The sequence below is a fragment of the Pieris napi genome, chromosome 7 (assembly GCF_905475465.1).
Source record: "Pieris napi chromosome 7, ilPieNapi1.2, whole genome shotgun sequence".
NCBI lineage: Eukaryota > Metazoa > Arthropoda > Insecta > Lepidoptera > Pieridae > Pieris > Pieris napi.
In genome coordinates this window covers 5,283,866-5,305,652 of record NC_062240.1, presented here as the reverse complement: position 1 = coordinate 5,305,652, position 21,787 = coordinate 5,283,866, and the positions used below count along the sequence as shown (strand labels likewise).

At 32.6% G+C, this 21,787-nt stretch overlaps 1 protein-coding gene across 11 annotated transcripts in view; it reads left to right on the top strand.

Annotated features, from left to right (window-relative positions):
- The first annotated feature begins 1,443 nt into the window (after nucleotides 1-1,443).
- Nucleotides 1,444-21,787, top strand: part of LOC125051184 (GTPase-activating protein skywalker) — a 68,120-nt gene continuing 47,776 nt past the window's right edge. For 3 of the 11 annotated variants that reach the window (XM_047651378.1, XM_047651371.1, XM_047651377.1), the window contains exons 1-3: nucleotides 1,449-1,957; nucleotides 2,283-2,551; nucleotides 11,830-12,032. In XM_047651378.1, the coding sequence (XP_047507334.1) occupies nucleotides 2,440-2,551; nucleotides 11,830-12,032 (315 nt within the window). In that variant the 5' untranslated portion in view covers nucleotides 1,449-1,957; nucleotides 2,283-2,439. Of the gene's footprint in view, nucleotides 1,958-2,071; nucleotides 2,091-2,282; nucleotides 2,552-11,829; nucleotides 12,033-21,787 lie in introns of those variants that run through there. The other 8 variants (XM_047651372.1, XM_047651373.1, XM_047651375.1 and 5 more) reach the window with 8 other exon arrangements.

Genomic DNA, 21,787 nt, shown 5'->3' with positions numbered 1-21,787 from the left:
ATGACTGTTAAGACGGCAGATAATGTTTTTACAGAAAGTTGCGACTTCGCACTGCTCCAATAATCATTCCCTAGTGAAAATACCCTTTCAACAGCAGCATTAGTGCCTGGACAACATAAGGAAATTTCAATTAAAACTAAATTACACAAATGAGTACTTACAGAGTACAGGATTTAAAAAGGGTACGGTTTGCGAAAAACGAGTAGAAAACTCAATAAATGAATATAGTTGGTCACCTTACTTATTTATTTAATACCTTTTGGTAAATAGCTACTTACTAATAGGTAATTAACTTTTACAGACCACAACATTTTGAAAATAGGTCTCAAAACTAAAAAACAGTTATTATTAAAGGACACAAAAAATATTTTAAATTATTTTGCACTTTTGAATACTGGATGAAGCGCTTCCGTAAAGTCGTGTATTACCTTTCAAGATAAATAAATTTCTATGATTCATTTTAATTAGTTGATAAATACAGTATCTTTATTTACTTAAGAAGAAAGATATTCTGCGGTTAGAACATCCCTAAAGTTTTTGTTTATCATTCTCAATTATGAAAAAACTATATCATTATGTTTACCTTCCGGACGAAATTATACATATACAGGATGGTCCAACTAGTGACGTCAATAATTTTTTTTTAGATTCCTCACACCTGGGGTTATACGAAAATACCCCATGTATGTTCCGCGATTTTTTGTAGTTTTCGAGTTATACATTTTTTTGTGTTTTTTAAATGTTTTCTGCCAGCGAGGTTTCAAAAATTCATATCTTTTTTGTTGTAGGTATTTTGCAGTTTTTGAAATTATACTTCTTTAGGCGCGTTATGAAAAATTGATGAGAGTAAAATTTTACGTTGCGCGCACACCGTGACACAAAATTAACAGAATGAAGTTGCCCACTAACGAATTCTTTTTAAACCAGCCGGGCGCCGAGCGTGCGCGAGCGAGATGGGAATAAGACAATCTACAAGTAAAAAGAAATAGAATATGCATAAAATTAGCAGCTATGCCAAGAATTTTGAATGACCATAATGACCTTTGTAGTACTTACCTTTTAAACAAATAAAGGAGTTTTAATTATTTATTAGAACTCTATATAGACCTATTGTTACTTAGCTAAAAAGTTATGAAATATACCTAGTTATTAAATTGAATAAATAATATAATAAAATTAAATTAAATCTAAAAAAAAATTATATCTTATTTATTACATAAACGAGTAACTAATGTTTGATGTTCCTTATTTTTTTCAGAAATGACGTAAAGTAATGTTTTTTAGATGTTATTAGATTATTTAATACTGTTAAATGTTAATATTGAATGCTATCGGGTTGGGGAGTGCGTTCGACTTAAATAAAACAAATCTCTGACGACTGACAGTATAATTTTCAAAGTTGGCAACCCTTACTATTAAGTGCTAAATTTGATTTTTGGTCTTTTCAACTTTGATTAGCAAAATCAAATGAATATTCAATACACGGTGACGGTTGCTGCTAGTACTAAACCTAACTATAAAAAACTGTATTCTTGTTAATCCAATTTATCTCATACGATATACTCAAATAAAAAGTACCAAAATTATTTAGTTTCCACACGGATGCGATTTACGACTGGTATTGAGAATGAAAATCGTTGAATGACTTTCACCGGATACATCGATAATTTGATTATATGAAACAAAGGTAGCAAACTATTCCTTATTAAGTGTTTATTCCTATGTATCTTCTATTCCTGTATACGTTAGTTAATAACATAACTGTGTGTTGTACTGTGTGGTTCGTTTAAGTGACAAAGTAATCGCGTCGGCTCCCACAGGCCACTCGACACTATTATCCCATCCGTGATTACGTTGCGCCGGGAGCAGCCAGCTCGGGTTAGTCGCCGCGGGGACTCCAAAGCGGTAAATACGGAGTCGCAAATTCTGCTCCAAATAATTTATCGTCACGATTTCGGTAAGTTTCATATACAATACTTTACATTGCTGACAGTAGACGGGCGTTGCTCGGAGTGACATTGACTATCGCGAGATCAGCTACCGTACGATCTTAAAATAGCTGTAATAGCGAGCCCCTCCTGGCAGCTAAGGTAATCAGCTGATCTGTACAACACTTTAATTATATCCAATTGGATAATTAATTCAGAATCGTAGTTGATCTAGCGCGATTCAAATCGTTCATCGTGAGCGCTGATAACTTATCTTCGCGATAGTGTCGTTTATAAAGTAATTTGCTGTCCTAACACAGTTTTCAGTGATTATATAGAGATAATTGGTTTCAGATTTGAAGATGGTGCAGCAAGATTTAACTTAGGTCTACGGCCTATGGGGGGAATGGCTCACTGGAGCTCATTGGTGTGAGTTCTGAGTGAGATAGGTGACTGGGTTAGTGTAGTGTTGTGAAGTGTCTAGTCATTAGTGAGTGAGGCCCAGGCCGGAATGCCCTCCGTGATGTTGTCGGCAGTGCTTGAAGAGGAGGCTGATTTGTATGAAGCTTTTCCTCCTCATGTTGACCCATCAGGGATCACAATTTTAACGGATAGTCCTCCAGGTGAGTTAACCCATAATTCTAAATTACTTGTGAACAGTATTTGGATGTTACAATTAGTAATGTCAACAATGACAGAAATAAGATAATTAATTAGCTGTGTAATTAATAATTTTTTCTCATGATTAAAGATTCATACACAGTGGTTTATCATCTTGTAAATATTGATTTAAGAGTTGTGATTCTACTGTTTATTTTATCTTATACAGGGTAATTATGCTGATTATCTACAGCAGTTAAGCTTTTTTTTGACATACATAATTCTAACTTATTAAAAAAGATACTTAAGTGATTATGTCTATTAATAAGAATCTTATGCATTTCTCCAGGTATAACTATAAACTGTATTTAAAAAAAAATGTAAAACTGTAATTAAATGAAACTAGGTTGTTACAAAAATCTTTATTTTATAGGGTTTCAATAAAACATATAGACATGTGTAGACTGGTAATATTAAACCACACAATCAATCATTAGAAAGCACATGTCCGCTATTATTTGCAGATGTCTTGTAATCCATACCGGTATTGCTCATAAAAATGTTTTATTGGTTTGTAAAAACCGAAATTATTTATCAATCATATATAAATATGCCAAATTAAATTGTATAACATGTTATATATATATGTTTTGTTATTATAATGAATAAAAACAGTAAATAAACTATGTACTTAAAAATTATTATATTATAAACTTTGTATATATATATTTATTATAAACCAAACATAATGGATATTGCAGTTAAAATGATACAAATAACATTCATTATTCAATCTATAGGTTTGAACAAATATGGTTTTGGTCTCTTTGACAAGCCTCTCTTAATTTGTCAAACATGAATTCTATTGTTTACCTAGCATCATTTGAACAATAAATTTTGTGTTTCAGAGTTATTAATGATTATTATCTTTAACAGAAAATTTATAATGGCAGAGATCTTTTAAAAATAGAATCCTAACATTTAAATTAGAATGTATTCAAAATGCTAATGTTATAGTTATTTAATTAAATTTTTAACATATACATATGATTGGTAAAAACCCTTTTCAAAAGTTTTTACAAAAACCTTCAGACTTGTTTTATCTAAGAAATATCATTAGTTAATTTACTCGCCGAATTTAGGTCATGGAGATAACACCTTCCTTTGCAAATTACTTGTCTTATCATGACTATTATTGAAGCTGGAAAACATTATAGTGAAATACATGCCACTTTTTGTATCTGTCACATTATTGTTAATTTTCCTACTCTTTAAATGTCAGTATGTATTTACGTATAGAATAAACTGAATCATCAATATATAAATTTAAAGTCAAAATTCTTGATAGAGAAAACTTGATAATTTGATGTGGCTTTATCATAATCAATTAAAATCCTTTTATGATCATAAAAAAATCTGTTTTTGTAAATTATTGCATATAATATATATTTTGTAGTAAATTAAGAAAATAGTTATTTTTATGAGTAGTTGTTCTTAGATCTTAATATTTAATAATACTGACTGACCTAAATGATAGACAATCTATGTTCCTTTACAGTATGTGGTGAGTATAGAATCTGCATCATGGTTTTAAGTATATTATTCTGTTATAGAACTAACCTGTCCCTTTAAGACTCGGCAAGACATTTTAGTCAATTCTAAAAAAACAACGAGAATATTAAAAATAAAATCCAGATGTTTCCGTTCACGTCACTATAGTTACTAAGTTACCCTAAAACTATAGCTTCTGTGAATTTTGTATGAATGAGGAATTGTTGTGAAACAACGATACGTAATTCACGTTCAATTGTTTATACTTCACAGTATGCCATAACCTAGCCAAGATTTCAATTGATTCATAAGCGATAACGCTGCGTGCATATTATTGTGCATTAAATTTTCATTGATAACAATATTTTTACCAACGGTATATTGTAAGTCTGGAATATGACTAATATTATCAAATTACTTAATAAAAAAAATATTCAAGAAACACTACAAAAGTATAAAACATTCCCGACTCATATACCTACTTCAATCATTTTACGTAATTTTAATTTTACGGGAATCCCTAAAAACGCTTTTGCCGAACTGACCTGTCATACAAACTAATGCAGTTGCACTCTTTTAACTAAAGTACTCCTTGGTTTCGTTCTGTCATCTTGTGTTTACGATGTGATGAAAAAAGACATGTAGTTAAAATGATGCAATTCGAATTACTCATGAATATGAATAGGGGGTAAATGTAATTCGTGGAAGACCTATGTAGTAGGTACTCGAGGTACTTCACTCAGAGATACGACCTCCAAATGTTTAAAAATCGAGTATACTCCTCCCTAAAAGGCTGGCAACGCACCCACATAAAAATGGGTGGCTATGGGCTGCGAAGACTGCCCTTTTTGGTCGTCCCGCAAGCTCGTTTGCTCCCCTCTTATATAAAAAATAATCTAAAAAAATGATGACATTTAGATAATTCTTCGATTAATGCTTTTAATTAATTTTTGCGGCTACGGAACGAATGACGTAGCTATGGGTAGGTGACTCGGAAAAGATTTTTCAAATCGCAGTATTTATAAATAGATAACGCTGTATAAGAATCTCTTGACATTGTTATCGATGAAGATGTGATTAAGGTTGTTTATTTTCTTATCAATGTAAAGGAAGTACACTGTTTCATGAGAACACTTTGTTGTCTAATACTTTGTTGAGAAGGATTTCAAGAGAAAATTTATATTGTCAGATGCTGTGGTTATTTAAAATAAATTACCGACTTCAATACAGACAGAAAATAAAACATATTTTTTAGGAATATCTTCCACCTAACAATGCGTTTTAACCAGTCATTAAATATTTCGGTCTTTAGTTATAAAAGTATTGTACGCCTCAGAATATTTATTCAATCTATTCTTATCAATCTCGTGTTACTTTGCAAAAAACTTGAAGATAATTTTTTAATATTTAACGCTATTAATACGTTTAAGAGTAAGACTTTCCGGAATTTATTAAATAATGTTTATCAATAATACCAATAAAAATACATAGTATGAAACGGTAATGTAGTCGTACATCCATTTATATAATATGAAGATATTATTAAATTATATGTAGCCAAGTCTAGTGGCCACTGGTTTGCCAAGCCGTAATTACCTTACGCGAAATTAATGGAAAGCTTCAAAATTAAGTGAGATTAACTTTCTCCAAATTGTATTAATCGTATGGCGTGTTGAATTGTAGGTTGTTATGTAATTACCACAAAGTGTATTATTTGGTTAGTGTTATTACTTACACTTTCCTATATTAAATTTGTTTAATTAAATTGAAAATTAATATCAAGTCTTATTCTCTATATTAATTATCCAGCAGGATTCGGACTGCTTTCGACAATCGTACGAAGTTTACTTATTTAATTTAAATTTTAAAAATACTCTAGGCGATATTATTTAACTTTTCCTCATTTTGGAAAACCTTGATATCCTTCTCGGAAGGAATTGAAAATTCATTGCTGGCTTTGAGTCATTCCGGGATGATTCAATTATAAAGATTATTATTATATTCAGAAAACGGTTACAGTTTTTTTGATTATTCGCTACATTGATAAAGCGATACGTGACTTTAGATGTAAGAGTTATATAATTGAGGGATATTTTGTAAGTAAATGTTAACTTTTGTGATTGTTAACCGAAAATAACCAAATTAATTCGTATATTAAGATACATTTAGGGGAAATAATTAAAAGAAATGTTTTTTTCTGACTCAAACTAGATTTTCCTTTTTTTTTTTAAAGTAAAAACAGCTCAAAGGCCGCATTTAAAATTCTAAAATCTGTCGGATGTCAAACTAGCTACGATTCGTAAAAAAGGAATATTTACCCAAGTCGTAAGGTTTAGGCATTGTTTTAATAAAATAAAATGCCTTTACTAATAAAAATACGGTACTAATAACAACATCTCTCTGCGACGTAGGCTTCACCTTAATAGAAAGGAACAAAGAAGTAGGAACGAATGAGTTTCCCTGTTTGAATGATCCCTCCAACCTCATTCATCGAGGACCACATTGTGCAAAATATATGCGCATAATCTTCTACCCTCTTTCCGTCTGCGACAATAAACTATAGAAGAATTTATTACTTTATTTACTTGGCTTTATATAATGGCAATAATATTTTTTATTGAAAATCCAGAATACCAAAATCAGATCAATAGCATTAATATGGCAACATTACATACGCTAATAAAAATGTTAAATAGTTATCTATGAACGTCGAATTAACAAATTCGTGTTCATATCCGTTAAAGTTTTATCCGCAAACCAAAGAGAATATGTATCGGTGTTTGGCCTAAAGGTCTAGATACCAGGCCATAAACTCCAAAAAAAAATGTTTCGGTGTTTTTTTATGGTCAATGCGATAAAACGCGTTCGCAAACAAGGCCCTAGGTAGGTGGAGGTATTGACATTGATGCTGACCTATCGCAATCGTAAAAAGTGTAATTAGTAATGTTAATTGCCATTTCTTGTTACTTCACGTGTATATATTTCTTTTAATTATGGAGCAAGCACATGAATTCAATGAAAACGAAGAATAACATAGTCCTTGTTATAATATTGGGGACCGTTTTCACGATTCTGACAGAATCAACATATCTTAAAACCAACACCTAATGTTTTTTTTATTATATATTACATTTATGTACATTTTTCAATAAATTCATTTCAATTTTAGATTCTAAAACTGACGTTTACACCAAGCATAGTTACGGATTGACTGCGCTGTTGAAATTAATTGAATGACGAAATCAGTGCCGCGACTCTGCCGGATACATTACTATTGGAAAAATAACTCATAGTGTCCTCTACATAATGTTAAACAGATAGGTTTTGGTTTTTTTTAAAAGCCCACCCTGTGTCACTTTTTAGGTATTCGGCCTTGACTAATTCGGTCGCTGGTAACCCGATATCTTGGGTTTTAGACCATTATTTATATGGCACATACATACAGAAACACCGACTCCCATCTAGAGGCGCCTATGTTTTCTGTTTCTCTAGAAAAGAACATTCTTCTGACATGAATAAGAAACAAAACTATTGTAAATTAGAATGCACTAGCGACATCTGCATTTAGCTTGTATGTAAATGTTGTTTACATTGTGATTCAATTAATTGCATCACGATTTTCGATTACCTCGGTAGATGTCATTGTTTGCCAACGGAATTAAATTATTACATATTCTACATTAGAACTATTTATTAATTTCGTATCTAGAGTATATTTGTTACAAGCTTGTTGATCTAAGTAAAATATTTTAAGTTATAATATTTCACTTTCACTTTAAATTATACCTATAATACTTCCCAACGCAAGCCCTAATGCTTAAAACGTCCGATTTTCTTTCCAATTTTTATTCATTTAAAAATTACACAATTACATGGTAGCTAATCAGACGGACGCTGTGTTGTGGGTGACCTGATACTCTTCCGTGGTTCTTGTATACCTGGAACAATATATATGTACATAAAGCTTGTACAGGGAAGAGAAACATGGGAAAACTGGCTTGTCATATTCAAAATTCGACGACCTACTCAACAAGTAACTACTACATACAATAATAAAGAAAAGGAAGAAAACAGACGCTGCCATATGTTAGGATACGAAGAGACCCTACAACCTTCATGTTTGATCTTTTCTAATAGGAAAATACATTTTCTACCATTCCATACCGCCGACGCTCTCCTTATTTTATCGCTTAATCCTATCCCATTCATACGGCTTAAGGCTCTCATTTTACAACACTATAAATCATTTGCAAGTAAAATTTACGGAGGAAAATAACGTACAATTCATAATCCACCAATATAATAAGCAACTTTAATGCTTTGTCCGATTTAAGTTTGATGGCAATTTTAATAGTTTCATTTATTTATGGATTAGTAAATAGAGTATGATTTTAGATAAAGAAGCACCGCAACTATTGATATTAAATCAATTTTTTTTTAGATTAGCTAAAACGTAAATAAACACACATAAATATAATTGAACCTGATTTTAAAGCGTTATAGAATATAAATAGAAACCGTCTCTAAGAGTCCCACTCAGAGTCATTCGTTAATTGCTTCCTTAAATCTGCCTTTTTGGCCATTGAATTTTGTAGGGGAATTGCACAATTCTTTAAAATATTTTATAATAAAATAGTCATAGTGATTTAGACGACTTAGTAAGACCCGTAATAGTCTATGAAAAGGGCATTTTTTTAATCGGGGCACGTTTTGATATTGAATATAAATAATATTCGGCAGTACTAATCAGTACACCAACGAATGACAAAACGGCCAGTTACTTATTTCTAAGTAAAAGAATATCAGTGTTGTACAATGTGACGCAAATCGACTTATGACTGATAGTATCTTATGAGTCATAAATGATAATGTCTTGTTACACGGATGATTTATAGTTAAAAATAATTTAGATCAATTAGCAATATTTTTGACGATATCGTTGTTTATATACGGTCGAATTGTCAAAGGGTCAAAAGTCAAACAATTAAATTGGGAAACTGATATCTCTAACAAACAATGGGCCGCGGGTGAATAGATATTTGTAACGCTAAATATTAATTACCTTCAAACGCACACAGAACTACACTCTTTTTCGATATTGTTTCCTACCTAACTTTTACTAGATTCGCATTCAAAGTAACGTATATAAAATGTTGAGTGGTGTTAAACATACACACATAGTTTGCTTTGGTTATAGTCTTACTGTGTTTATGAAAAAAAATATTATGTAATTTCTTGAAATAATAATTTTCAATAATGTACACGATGACCAACTAAGGCAGTAAGTAGTCGGTGCGGTAAGAGAACTTGGCAGTGCGATCTAATATAATTCTTACGCAACGCGTCATTTATTTACATAACATAAATACTTAAAAAAATGAAAATAAATAAAATGAAAATCAAAACAAATTTAAAAAGTTTGGTCCCTGTGGCAGTGTACCTTTAACGCTGGCAGCATTTCCTCGCTGTATTGCGAGACTTATTCTTTGAGCCAGGAAAGTGCCAGCTCTGCGGTCACCGGTACTATCTACCAGGCGCCAACTTAAATCTTTAATAAGCGCCTGTGCACTTGAACCCCATTTTATTTTTTTGCTTAAAAAAATTATATGTAACATCAAAATGATTACTATCGAATTATGATGACGTGAACAGTGTTGTCGGCATAAAAAAAGATAAAATAGCACTGCAGCGACACCAAATATCACGGCGGTTCTCTTATCGCACAGACTATCTATCACTATTATAAACTGATTGTTGGAGTGTTGTTATTTTCTTATGGAACGGCGTCTAAAGAGAGATAAAATAGGGAAATTTAGGGGGGAGCAATAATTATTTTCTTACTTATCAAGAATTATTATTTATGATTCAAATATTTTTTTATAAATGAAAGGAATTTTATCAACACTTGATCTATATAAGTGGTTGATTTATTATGTATTTAATCTGATGAGTTCGGTATTTAACTTTATACGCTTAATCCAATTGATATTAATGACGAATGAATGATATGATCACGTTGATTAAAAAAAACTTAAAGTTTTATTTAATCTTACTTATACATATAAAACTTCTTACTGTTTATTCATTTTTATTTTACTACTTTTTAATCTAGCCAGCACCCAAGGCCGAATAAGCAGTGTTGACATCTATAAAAACTATAGACACTAATTCAGTAAAGTTTAACTATAGATTTAGAAAATTTAAATCGTTAACGTATTTAATAAAAAAGGATCCATTTGGTCTCATGTTATATTTTTTTGGTATTCCATGAAAATTATCGATAAAATAAACATTAAACAAAATTAAGTTTCGATTATAAAAAAAACCTAAATAGTGAGTGTGCAATTATAATAATGTAATAAGTTTGATAAAAAACAAGAGTTTAAAATAGTATAAAGTTGCTGTTTTGTCCAAACAAACGGTTTAAATTAAACTTGAACACTAATCGGTGCGGCGTTGATAACCTCACCTTATCAGTTGTGGTAAGATTTAACTGTGCGTTGCGGGGTGTGGTCTAAGATACCAATATAATTTTTTAATTTCCTTCGCATTATAAACTAAATATTTTAAATACACTATATTTTAATACAGCGCGTTATTACCATCAATTAGATATAATAATAATTATTCATATGTAAGAATATGGTACCAAAATAATAAATGATATAATCGGATTTACTTCGTGTATTCTACCTTATATAATGGAGTGAGTCTTACATAATTTGGTAGAATTGGGAAGATTTGGTAGAATTGGGAATTTGGTAGATTTGGAAGAGTGGGGTATACACTTGGGACTCGTTCCGTTCGTTTTTAGGCGTAAAACGTAATTTATGCATTATTATTGTTACTTGTTATAAAGTAGTAAATCAATAAAAAATTCTATAATCTAAATACCATTTTTAACTATATTACACAACTGAGAATTACAAAATTTTTACCCATAAGTTCTACTTTGTAGCTAATTCTTGGCACCATTGCCGATTGGAATAAGGAAATAATTTTCTAAAGAAGTCATGATTCAAATATGTAAATCATAATAAATGATTGCATTTAAAGTATTTCTGGATGCACCCATACCTGGTGATCAATACGCTTTATGTAGGGTTGCATAAATCATTCGACATTATTGTTTCTCGAATGCAAATACTTGAAATCATTCTTAGTACGGTGTTTGTTCGCTTGGCGAATGTCCAATACTGAATGCGTTTGTGCAATAATTCATTGCCTATTTTTGTGTTATGTACTTTTAACATTGTTTTTTTAGATGTGGTGAGTTGTTGATTGTGAAGTCATAATTTGATTTGGACATAAAGACAAGCTGTTATTAACAAAAATTTATAGCTCTAACTAAATTTGTTTGAGTTAATATTACCAGTTGTATTCAATAATTACATTCACTTAGCTTTTGTATAAATAAACCTACTAAAGTCTTAATATTTTACCTATTCTGTAGTCCCAAAATATTTTTTTCATGTATAAGGGCCTTATCGACCAAGAAAGCATTCAATCGGTTAAATAAACAATCGAAGTGTGACAGTGTTTGCCGCTATCGCATTTTCCGGAGGCTGGGTGAGCTTGCGTCCGCCGGCGGCAGTGCCGCATGCGCGCGCGCACCGAAAGCATGTGCTGCGCGTCTCCATTGCGATGTACATAGAACCCGCCGCGTTTCGAGCGCCAAGCGCTGAGAGCCTCGCTCCCAATGATTCCAATACTGTCTGGACGCAGTGCTTACCTTCACCCTTATTCGCAGGCAAGAAAGCACCCCTCAAGACATACGAAGAGATCCAACCGCTCATCCAACAGAGCCGCAAACGAGACCTCAAGCTCATCATTAGAGAGAACTCCTGGCCCATCAACAGCCCTCTCCGGGCCTCTCTATGGCCAGCCCTCTGCCGACAACATCAACATGGAAAATCCATGCTCGACGGCTTCTATTGGGATATGGTTACGCAGGTCAGTGCTCTATAGTTATGCAATGCATTCAAGGTTCGCAACTATCGCTCCCTTTTTTAACTATGTGGATCCTTATCGCCAAATCTCGCACGTAATTATCCTCAAGGTTATATCTATTTACTTATCGCTTAATGTTTGTGAGATTTTGTTGCCCCCAGATAAGATGACGCGTCAAGGTCGAAGAACGTTTTCATTCAAACGCTCTTGTTTTAACAAGGCCCGTGTGAAATTCTAGTTTGATCTATATTTGCCTAGGTTTAGAGACTAAAATCGGTTGTCCGAAAAGTTTACGGTCATTGCGTTAACAAGTACGTGACCGAGAGCTTAATTATTAAAAGCCTTAAATGGCTAGCGAAAGATGACGTGTGGAGGCTTTTACGAAATTTACAAAGAGCTAAATTGAGGTTAGCTTATCAACAAACAATTTTATCATCTATTTTTATCTTTATTGTGAAGACTGCTTTCGTACATTACTGATTATATTCAATGTACCTACATGAGAACCGACTATTATTGCACATCGGGCCTCTTTCACCGCTATCAACCTTGCGAATAAATTATTATGCAACCTTAAACCAACCCAATGGCTGTCAACACGTGCTCCCATTCACTAACGCTTATGGATATAGAGCACGTAATAACTTGCTTTGTACAAATCAATGTTATCCGACAACAGAAAGTATACAGATTTGCGTTTAGTTCCTCTTACGAAAATGTATTAAATGAATAAGCCTTAATGAATCACGTAAACTAATTGGACTTTGTATTCCGAAAAAATTTCGTCAAGTACGATTTAATCAAACTAAAATATTAGATTACAGTTATGTACGCTTTTTAGGACAATATTTAATATTTTCGAAAAATAATGATACCGTATTGTACTTTTTCAATCATTTAGTCCGTTAAAAACCCAAAAAAACAAAACTTGCTACACAAGTCCTTGCGTTCGACATCAACGCGTATGCGTTCAGCATCATATGCTGCATCACAATTAGCCTCTGGTAACAATAGCCGAACAATTGTATCGCAGGTGTTGATTTCATTATTTTTTCTAACCAATGATTCTGTTGAGTCATTGAAACTATTATTCTGCAACCAGCGCCATTTTACTGATGCTACGATTCTATGATAAAATTGTTCAAATTTAGATTCCAATTTTAAATTATTTCTTAATTTTATTATAATTCTAATAAGTACTTAATTCGCCGTTTTAAGTAAATAATTAACAAAAAATCAAACAAGTTGATCCATTAGTGAATCACTTGTTGTTTCAGGACATGTAAAGTCAATTTGTTTTTATTTAAAATATGTACCTAATTAGATATTGTGACAAGAACTAAATGTTTATCGTAGATTCACGTATCGTAGAAAAGCCCTTATAATTCGACAATATAACAATTTATTTCCATACTGCCTATTATGGCAAAACTTATGTTGGAACAATAAACGAAGATTCCAATATATGGTGTATTATAAAAACAAATCAATTTATCATCAATCTTCTGTACATTTCGTAAAACTAGGCGTGTAACAAACAAGTAATTTACCAGTTAAGAGATGATTCATCCTCGATATCAAGCTGTAATGTACACTGCTTTTCGGAAAATTTTCACTGGTTAAAATCGGTCTGTTTTTTGATGCTGAGCGCAGTGTTTATTATTTCGACGCACGCGGTTGGCATCGTGTCAACCTTTCGGCCTGTTCACCTTCGATAGTCCGTACATAAACATGTTACAGTTGTATGAACGCTGCATTGCAGCTATTACATCAAACCAACCATTGCTGTATTTCTACCAAGATTCCGCAGATAATACTATGTCAAGCAGCAGATGTATTACTCGTTACAGTATCTTGCAGCTTCTTTGCGTGGAATTTTTATTTTTTAAATTCTTTGTTGTCATATATAAGTTAGACATCGTTACTGCTTTACTGTCTTTGAGCAGAATCTGTACCGGCGGTGACTTTTATGTCAATACTTACTTAAAGCAGTTAAAATAAAGGCATAAATTAACAAAAAAAATATACCTATGAGGGTGTCAAGTAGGTAGTCAAATTATATTATTACTAGCTGACCGGGCATACGTCGGTTTTGCCATGTATATCATTTATAATGAAAAAATAGGGGTTGATCGTAGGGGGGTGAAAGTTATGGGTTGTATGTATTTTTAATGCTGTATCATAAAAAAATAAAAACAGAAAAAATATCTAAAAATAAAAAAAAAATATTTAGGGGACTACCCTTAACATTTAGGGGGATGAAAAATAGATGTTGTCCGAATCTCAGTTATACCCAATATGCACACAAAATTTCATCAGAATCGGTCGAGCCGTTTCGGAGGAGTTTAACCACAAACATCGCGACACGAGAATTTTATATATTAGATAAAATTCAGAATTATGTTATTATTGTATATGTATATATACTTCGAATGCTACATTTAACAAACTTTTTGTTCAAATATTTATTTACAAAATTCTCAAAGCATAATACGAGTTTATTTTAACCATTAAAATGAATGGGTCGTAAGAAATAATATTTGAAAACTAAACAACTCTTAATTATTTTAATGATGTTCAAGCGTTCAGTATGTTGACGTTAATTTATTATTTCTGTATATAAAATGTTAAGTAAATAATGTGTTTGTTAATTATGTATACAAATTTTTGTATAACTCGTATATCTACAGAATACCATGTATTATAATATGGTTTACGTGGAGGTAGTAGTCTGGATAGTATCAAAAAAAATCGATGGCGCTACAACCTTTTTAGGCCTGGGCGTCAGATTTCTGTATCTGTTTCATGATTATTTGTCAATCTAATAGGCAAGTGGGTGATCAGCCTTCTGTGCCTGACACACGCCGTCGACTTTTTGGGTCCAAGGCAAGCCGGTTTCCTCACGATGTTTTCCTTCACCGTTCGAGCGAATGTTTAATGCGCACATAGAAAGAAAGTCCATTTGTGCACAGCCGGGGATCGAACCTACGACCTCAGGGATGAGAGTCGCACGCTAAAGCCACTTGGCCAACACTGCTCAACATATATAGTATATATGTGCATTTATATAAATTATTAGCTACCATTAAAAGAAAGAAATAGCCTATGATGAAAATATTCAGAAATCATTGCTCGTAAATATATCTTTACTAATAATTAAAGTATGCACTTACATTCGTTACTTCCGTTTTCCTCTGATATGTAAATATTGTGGTGATTCAAATGGTCAGGACTCCGCCACGTGGCTGTGTGACAAGGTGAGCTCGCCAAGATTCCGGTTTTCTGAGAAACACCGGAATGCCGATCTTAAAATAACCATCGCCATTCTGGACCGGTGATTTCATCCAGTTCCTGTTGTTTTGCATACAATTCCGAATACTTCCGTTTCATATAAAGGACAAATAATAATTTGTCTTCTTTTTTTTTTTTTTATGTAATAGGAGGCAAACGGGCAGGAGGCTCACCTGATGTTAAGTGATACCGCCGTCCATGGACACTCACAATGCCAGAAGGCTCGCAAGTGCGTTGCCGGCCTTTCAAGAATTGGTACGCTCTTTTCTTGAAGGACCCTAAGTCGAATTGGTTCGGAAATACTTCTGTGGGCAGCTGGTTCCACATAGTGGTGGTGCGCGGCAAAAACTGCCTTAGAAAACGCTCTGTTGTGGAACGACGGACGTCGAGGTGAAACGGATGGTATTTTGTATTTTGCCTTGACGTCCGATGATGAAACTCAGCTGCAGGTATTAGACCTTTAATCCAGTTTTTTCAACTTCCTCCTTCGGGTATATAGTTTATCAAATCTGTTAATATGTATTCAGTTCATCAAAGGGAACATATTCATGATCAGATTCTTCTTATTTAAAGGAAATAAAAATTAATTATTTTTAGTATTGGACCAGCAGTGATAAATATTTAAATGATCATAACAATTAAACCAATTAACCGGTTTCTTGATGAAAAAAATACATTTGGGTAATTAATTTCAAAACAATAAAATGTTTAATAATTTTTTAAACCTTTTTTTAAACTTTTGTTTAAACTGCTTAGATTTGTATAGTGTCAAATATCGTGCGAAAATTTTTTGTATAATTTATCACATATTTTTAAAAATAAAATCTCGCTATCGAAATTTTAAAGGCCGGCAGCGCACTGGCGAGCCCTCTGGCAATGTGAGTGTCTATGGGCTGCGGTATAACTTATACCCGTTGCCTCTTAATATCATATAAAAAAAATATACTAGTTTCAGAATGTATTTTAATAAGGCCTATTATAACATTGCAAATAAGGGCTCTATATTATTAAACTGTTAGATGATCGATCTTGTTGATCGTGTTATCTCGCTATGGCGGCATCTCAATGTCACTTGCATGAGTGGGCTCACATTGTCACTGGCATCTGGTGTAGTGCCAACGACTCGGACACCTTGACCTCGGGGTCCATCAAACGGGGCTAAACGTGAAATGAGGAAATAGATGTATAACATTATGAATCTTTGACATAATCACATTGTTACGTTATGTATTTTTATCTAATTACTAGCTGCCACCGCGAACTTCATTTCTCCTTAATGCCTAGCCTACCTTTATAGTACATACCCAGTGGCGGATTTACCAGCAGGCTAAGTAGGCTGGAGCCTAGGGCGGCAAATTTTAAGGGGCGGCAAATTTAGTTCATAATTTTTTTATTTCGGTTTACAAATTTAAAAAAAAATTATTATACACATATAATACGAATTTCGAAAATTGGAGAGAAATGAAAATATTTAACAAAAATCGAAATATTCTCATAGGTATACAGTGCTAATTAATAAATATTTCAACATCTCTGCATGAACAATTTCTAAACGCTTTACTAATTATACATGAATGATTATGAACTTTTAGAATATCGCGATTCGATATTGTAATCGAAATTTAGTAATTTTTACATATATTCTTCACTATTAACTGCTATAATTTTTTCTCCATGTACCTAATAATTATGAGATCTGCTTACCCAATTCAATCGATATAATATCGATGGTCTAATAAAAATACTGACTAAAATTGACTAATTTTTATTAAATAAAAAACTAGTTCAATATCTAGTGAGTGTAATAATAAATGTTAGTCAAAGTTCGCCAAATGTATGTTTTTTACGTAAGCTTAATTCATATTTTGTAAGTATTGTATAGTTTTAAGACATACCTTACCTTACTTTAAAAGTGGTATACGATTGAGATATTTTTTCCTTAAAATAATGTTTTTTGATAATTCTTTGCTGTAAAAATAATCAAGGATCTAACACGGTACCATAGTTCTCAATAATAATAACTATATGGGAAAAGTTGATGTAACGAGGATGATGGGGCACAAATTATAAAGTTGGAATTTTATTGACAGAAAATTGATATGATTGTGGACTAAGATATCAAAATTTAGAGGCGGCAAAAATTGAATAGCCTACGGGCGGCAAATCTATAAATCCGCCACTGTACATACCAACATGAAACATTTTACTATGCTTCCCCTGAGAGTGTTCGGTTTCCCGGAATGAAAACTTTGTAGGTTTTTCTGTGATTTTTCTCTATATTAACCTCAGTTCAAGTTATAAGTTCTTAACTAACAAATAAAAATAGGGGTTGATCGTAGAGGAACATTAAGGATATTTTTGTATGCTGTATCAAAAAAAAAAATGAAAACAAAAAAATTTGCCCTAAAAATAAAAAATAAATTTGGGGTGGACACCCCTTATCACTGAGGGGTTTGAATGATAGTAGCCGATTCTCAGACTTACTTAAAAAAATCATAAGAATCGGCACAGCCGTTTCGGAGGAGTATGGGAACTAACATTGTGACACGAGAATTTTATATATTAGATTTTGTATATTTGTAGGTTCTTTTAATGTCATGTATATAGTAGTGATCCGAATAGATAGAATCTACCAACCAACCAAGTTGGTTGCAGAGATATCTTACTTACTCAGTCGGCTCTGTGATTCAAAATGTGTCTTGGCCTCCAAAACAAGAAACTTCCAGCGCTTCCTGTCCCGTGGCATTTCCCGTCAATTGCTTTTAGCTGCAGGTCCACCCAATGTCGATTCAGCTGGTCGCAGATGTTATGTGTGCAACTATACTATAATTTTACTGGTGTTGTTAACTGGATAGAAGATTGAAAGGATAGGTAGATTTAGCAATTTATTTAGACAAATAGCACTTACCTTTACATTGATAATAATTCGTAGCTATCTAAAAAGTGATATAATTTAAAAAGTATAAGAACAAACCTATACGCACTATTACTATAGCTTAGTAAATTTTACTTTTTTTTTCAAGTGTACGCATTACCCAGTATTATATAAAAAAACTTTGTAGGTTTAAATAAGTCTCTTGTACATAAATAAGAATAAATATACTATATTTGATTGCATTTTCCTGGCTTCTATCGTCATTTGAACAGTTTTGTTAATTCAATTTAAATGAATTATGTAAACACTGCTATGACGTAGCTAATATTGCAGTTTTAATTAAAAAATCAATGATATACCCATTTGGCCTTTAACTTTAATAATCTGAGGTCGTGGAAAGTAACCACAAAGACTATTTTCGTCCATAATCTCATTATATCAAAGCCGATTACACTGTAACGGTCGTTACAAAGTTACATTTTAATTAGATCTTCGCTCTTATCATTTCATATTAAGAAGAAACCTAGTATTATTTATTAGTTTTCCTATTAATTGATTTAATGACCTTTTGACGTTTAAGGCTTAATTTTAGCCTTAATATCAATTGCTTTTTTTATAGAACAGAGGGCAAACGGGCAGGAGGCTCACTTGATGTTAAGTGATACCGCCGCCCATAGACACTCACATTGACAGAGGGCGTTGCCGGCCTTATAAGAATTGGTACGCTCTTTTCTTGAAGGACCCTAAGTCGAATTGGTTCGGAAATACTTTACTGGGCGACTGGTTCCACATAGTGGTGGTGTGTGGAAAGATCTGCCTTACAAACGCTTTGTGTATGTTTGTGTATGCCGCGATACTTTATAATTTTATGTGGGTAACTTTGTATTTTATGATAGCACTGACCTAGGCTAACAATACCTATGTTTTTGATTTGGCATCATTCTAATATAGAAATGTCATTACGCGTTTCGCATGTATCAGGGTCGATGTATATTGTATGAGGCAACACTCTGCAACTTTGTAAAACTTAAAGACTCAATAATGGTCTGGTAATGGCCCTCTACCATAGCGCCGATTGCAACAATGATGTCTTCTAACGACGGAATGATGTTTCAGTGTATTTAGTTATTAATAATCTAAATTTTTTTTAAGTAGGTAATATTTAGAATTTTTAACAGATTACACCGTATGTACGACGAAAATAAAGAACATCTAACAAAGACAATGTGCTAATAATTTTCTTGTTCTGTGTGTGGGTGTGCAAAGTGTGGGTGAGTGTGTGTCGAGACTAAAGTTGTACTTCTTTAATTAAAATTTCAATACATAATCACGGGTACACTTACGGAGCGCCTACCTGGGTTGTTGTCTGTCAATTTTTTTTAAATAAGAAGGTATTTCGTCTAACGCATACTTTTATCCCTCAATAATGTTCTCCCAATGACACAGATGGCGTGATCTAATGCAAATCTTTTTACATATATGTATTAATGATTACTTTATAGCTACCTTAAATACATTAGGATAATTCTTACCTATGTAAGCGCGGTGTGGCCACATGCCAAATACGAAAATAGACGGAGTTTCGTCACGTGTTTTGCGATCGAGAATTATTACTGTTATTGTTACAATTACATATTGTGAAGTAAATATTGAAACTTAGAAATGTCTCTATGATGACACATAGATGTTGCGTTGCTATAGACTGACTGCATAATGATGGAATTGCGTAAAAAATAATAAAGAATTGTTTTCAATTAACATTTTCAGTATAATTGTTTCACTAAAGTACATATCTACAACTTACTATTGTGTAGAGTTATTATAGATAAAAACTATATCATTATATAATTATTACAATAATCTTTTAAAATACAGTTTTGTGCAAAAAGATAAAGGAGGAAACAGGACTTGTTATAATCCTACTGGTGGTGGTAACCATAGTCCGGAAGAGACGACGTTTTGAAAAGGTTTTTTGTGAAAAATGTTTTGGTCTTTGATAAGAAAGGAAATAGATTTATATATCTTTAAGTTTTTTCGAGATTTCAGTCGCTTTCAGTTGGTTCTAAAAGGTAGATTCAGTCTTTAGACTAACGCCGCAAGTTCCTTTATACTACGGATTAAAATATAACATTACAAATGATACAACTTGGAAGTAATAAGCTAAATTTAAACTTACGTAAAGTATCGATTATACTGAAAATAGCAAGTCTTGTGACAGGAATTGCTAGATTCCAAGGTCTGTGTCATGGCTGGTGATTAAGTGCGATCGATGACAGGAAGTCGAAAGCAGCCGAGGTCCATTTCCTGCACCTGCGAGGATTCTTTGACATTGTAGTGTTAGTCACTTGTTTCGTATTGATTTGTTTTTTTTTTTTTTTTTTAAATATTGTATGAATACTAGCTGACCCGGCAAACGTCGTTTTGCCATGTATATTATTTCTAGGAAATAATTTTTTAGTTCAATAAAAATAACTATCTACTATAATAAAAAATAGGGGTTTATCGTAGAGGGGGCCAATTACCAAAAAGTTTAGTCTAAAAAATAAAATATAGGGGTGGGACTGGGACCATCCTTAACATTTAGGGGGATGAAAAATAGATGTTGTCCGATTCTCAGACTTATTGAATATGCATAAAAAATTTCATAAGTATCAGACGAGCCGTTTCGGAGGAGTATGGGAACGAACGTTGTGACACGAGAATTTTATACATTAGATTTTAGTTTTTAAATCGACTGACATCATGCATATTAAGAGATTTTTTCTAAATATGGACTGAATAAATTATCATAAAATTAAAACTCTATTATTACGCAACTGTGTTATGATTACATTGCTCCTTAACACGGATATGAGTAATAATATATTACAAAGAGTAAGTTTCTTTGTTGTTCTCGATACTAGTGATTACGAAGTAGGCTATTTCCGAATCAACGGTTTAAGTATCCAGATACTTTATGGCCTTGAGTCTTCTGCTAAAGTTACCTTTCTTAATATATATCCTGTAATTTGACCCTAAAGACCTGTTTAGAGTACAGTACAGTCCAGCGTCAGCAAGCTCCCATTCCTCCCTTGCTATCGCATTTTAATAGTTTTCTCGACTCTTCGGAGGACTCTTTAAGCGTATAATAAATAATAGTTTAAAAAAACTAGAAGAACAACTACACACAACTAGAACAACAAACTAGAAAAACTAAAAGCGTGTGTTCTAGTTTTTTAAACTATTATTTATTTTTTATTTTTTAGTTAAATTTTTCGGATTATTGCATTGTCATCGATCTTTGACAGGTGCGCAAATCTGTCCGTTAAAAGTGGGTCAAAATCGAGTCCGAAGGAGTCGGTTACATACATACATACAGGTGAAGCTAATATAAAGCGTATAAAAACGTACTTGTCGTTGTATATATAATAAAAATGTTTATATGCTGTAAATACATATAACTAAAATTTATGAATGAGCTGTGATGAAATATATATACTATTATAATGAGAACAATACGAAGCAACGAATACTAATAGTCGTATTCGCCGAATATATATTTCCCGAAGCTGAAAGAACTGGCCAAAAGTATTTTTTATTAAAGCCTTCTACT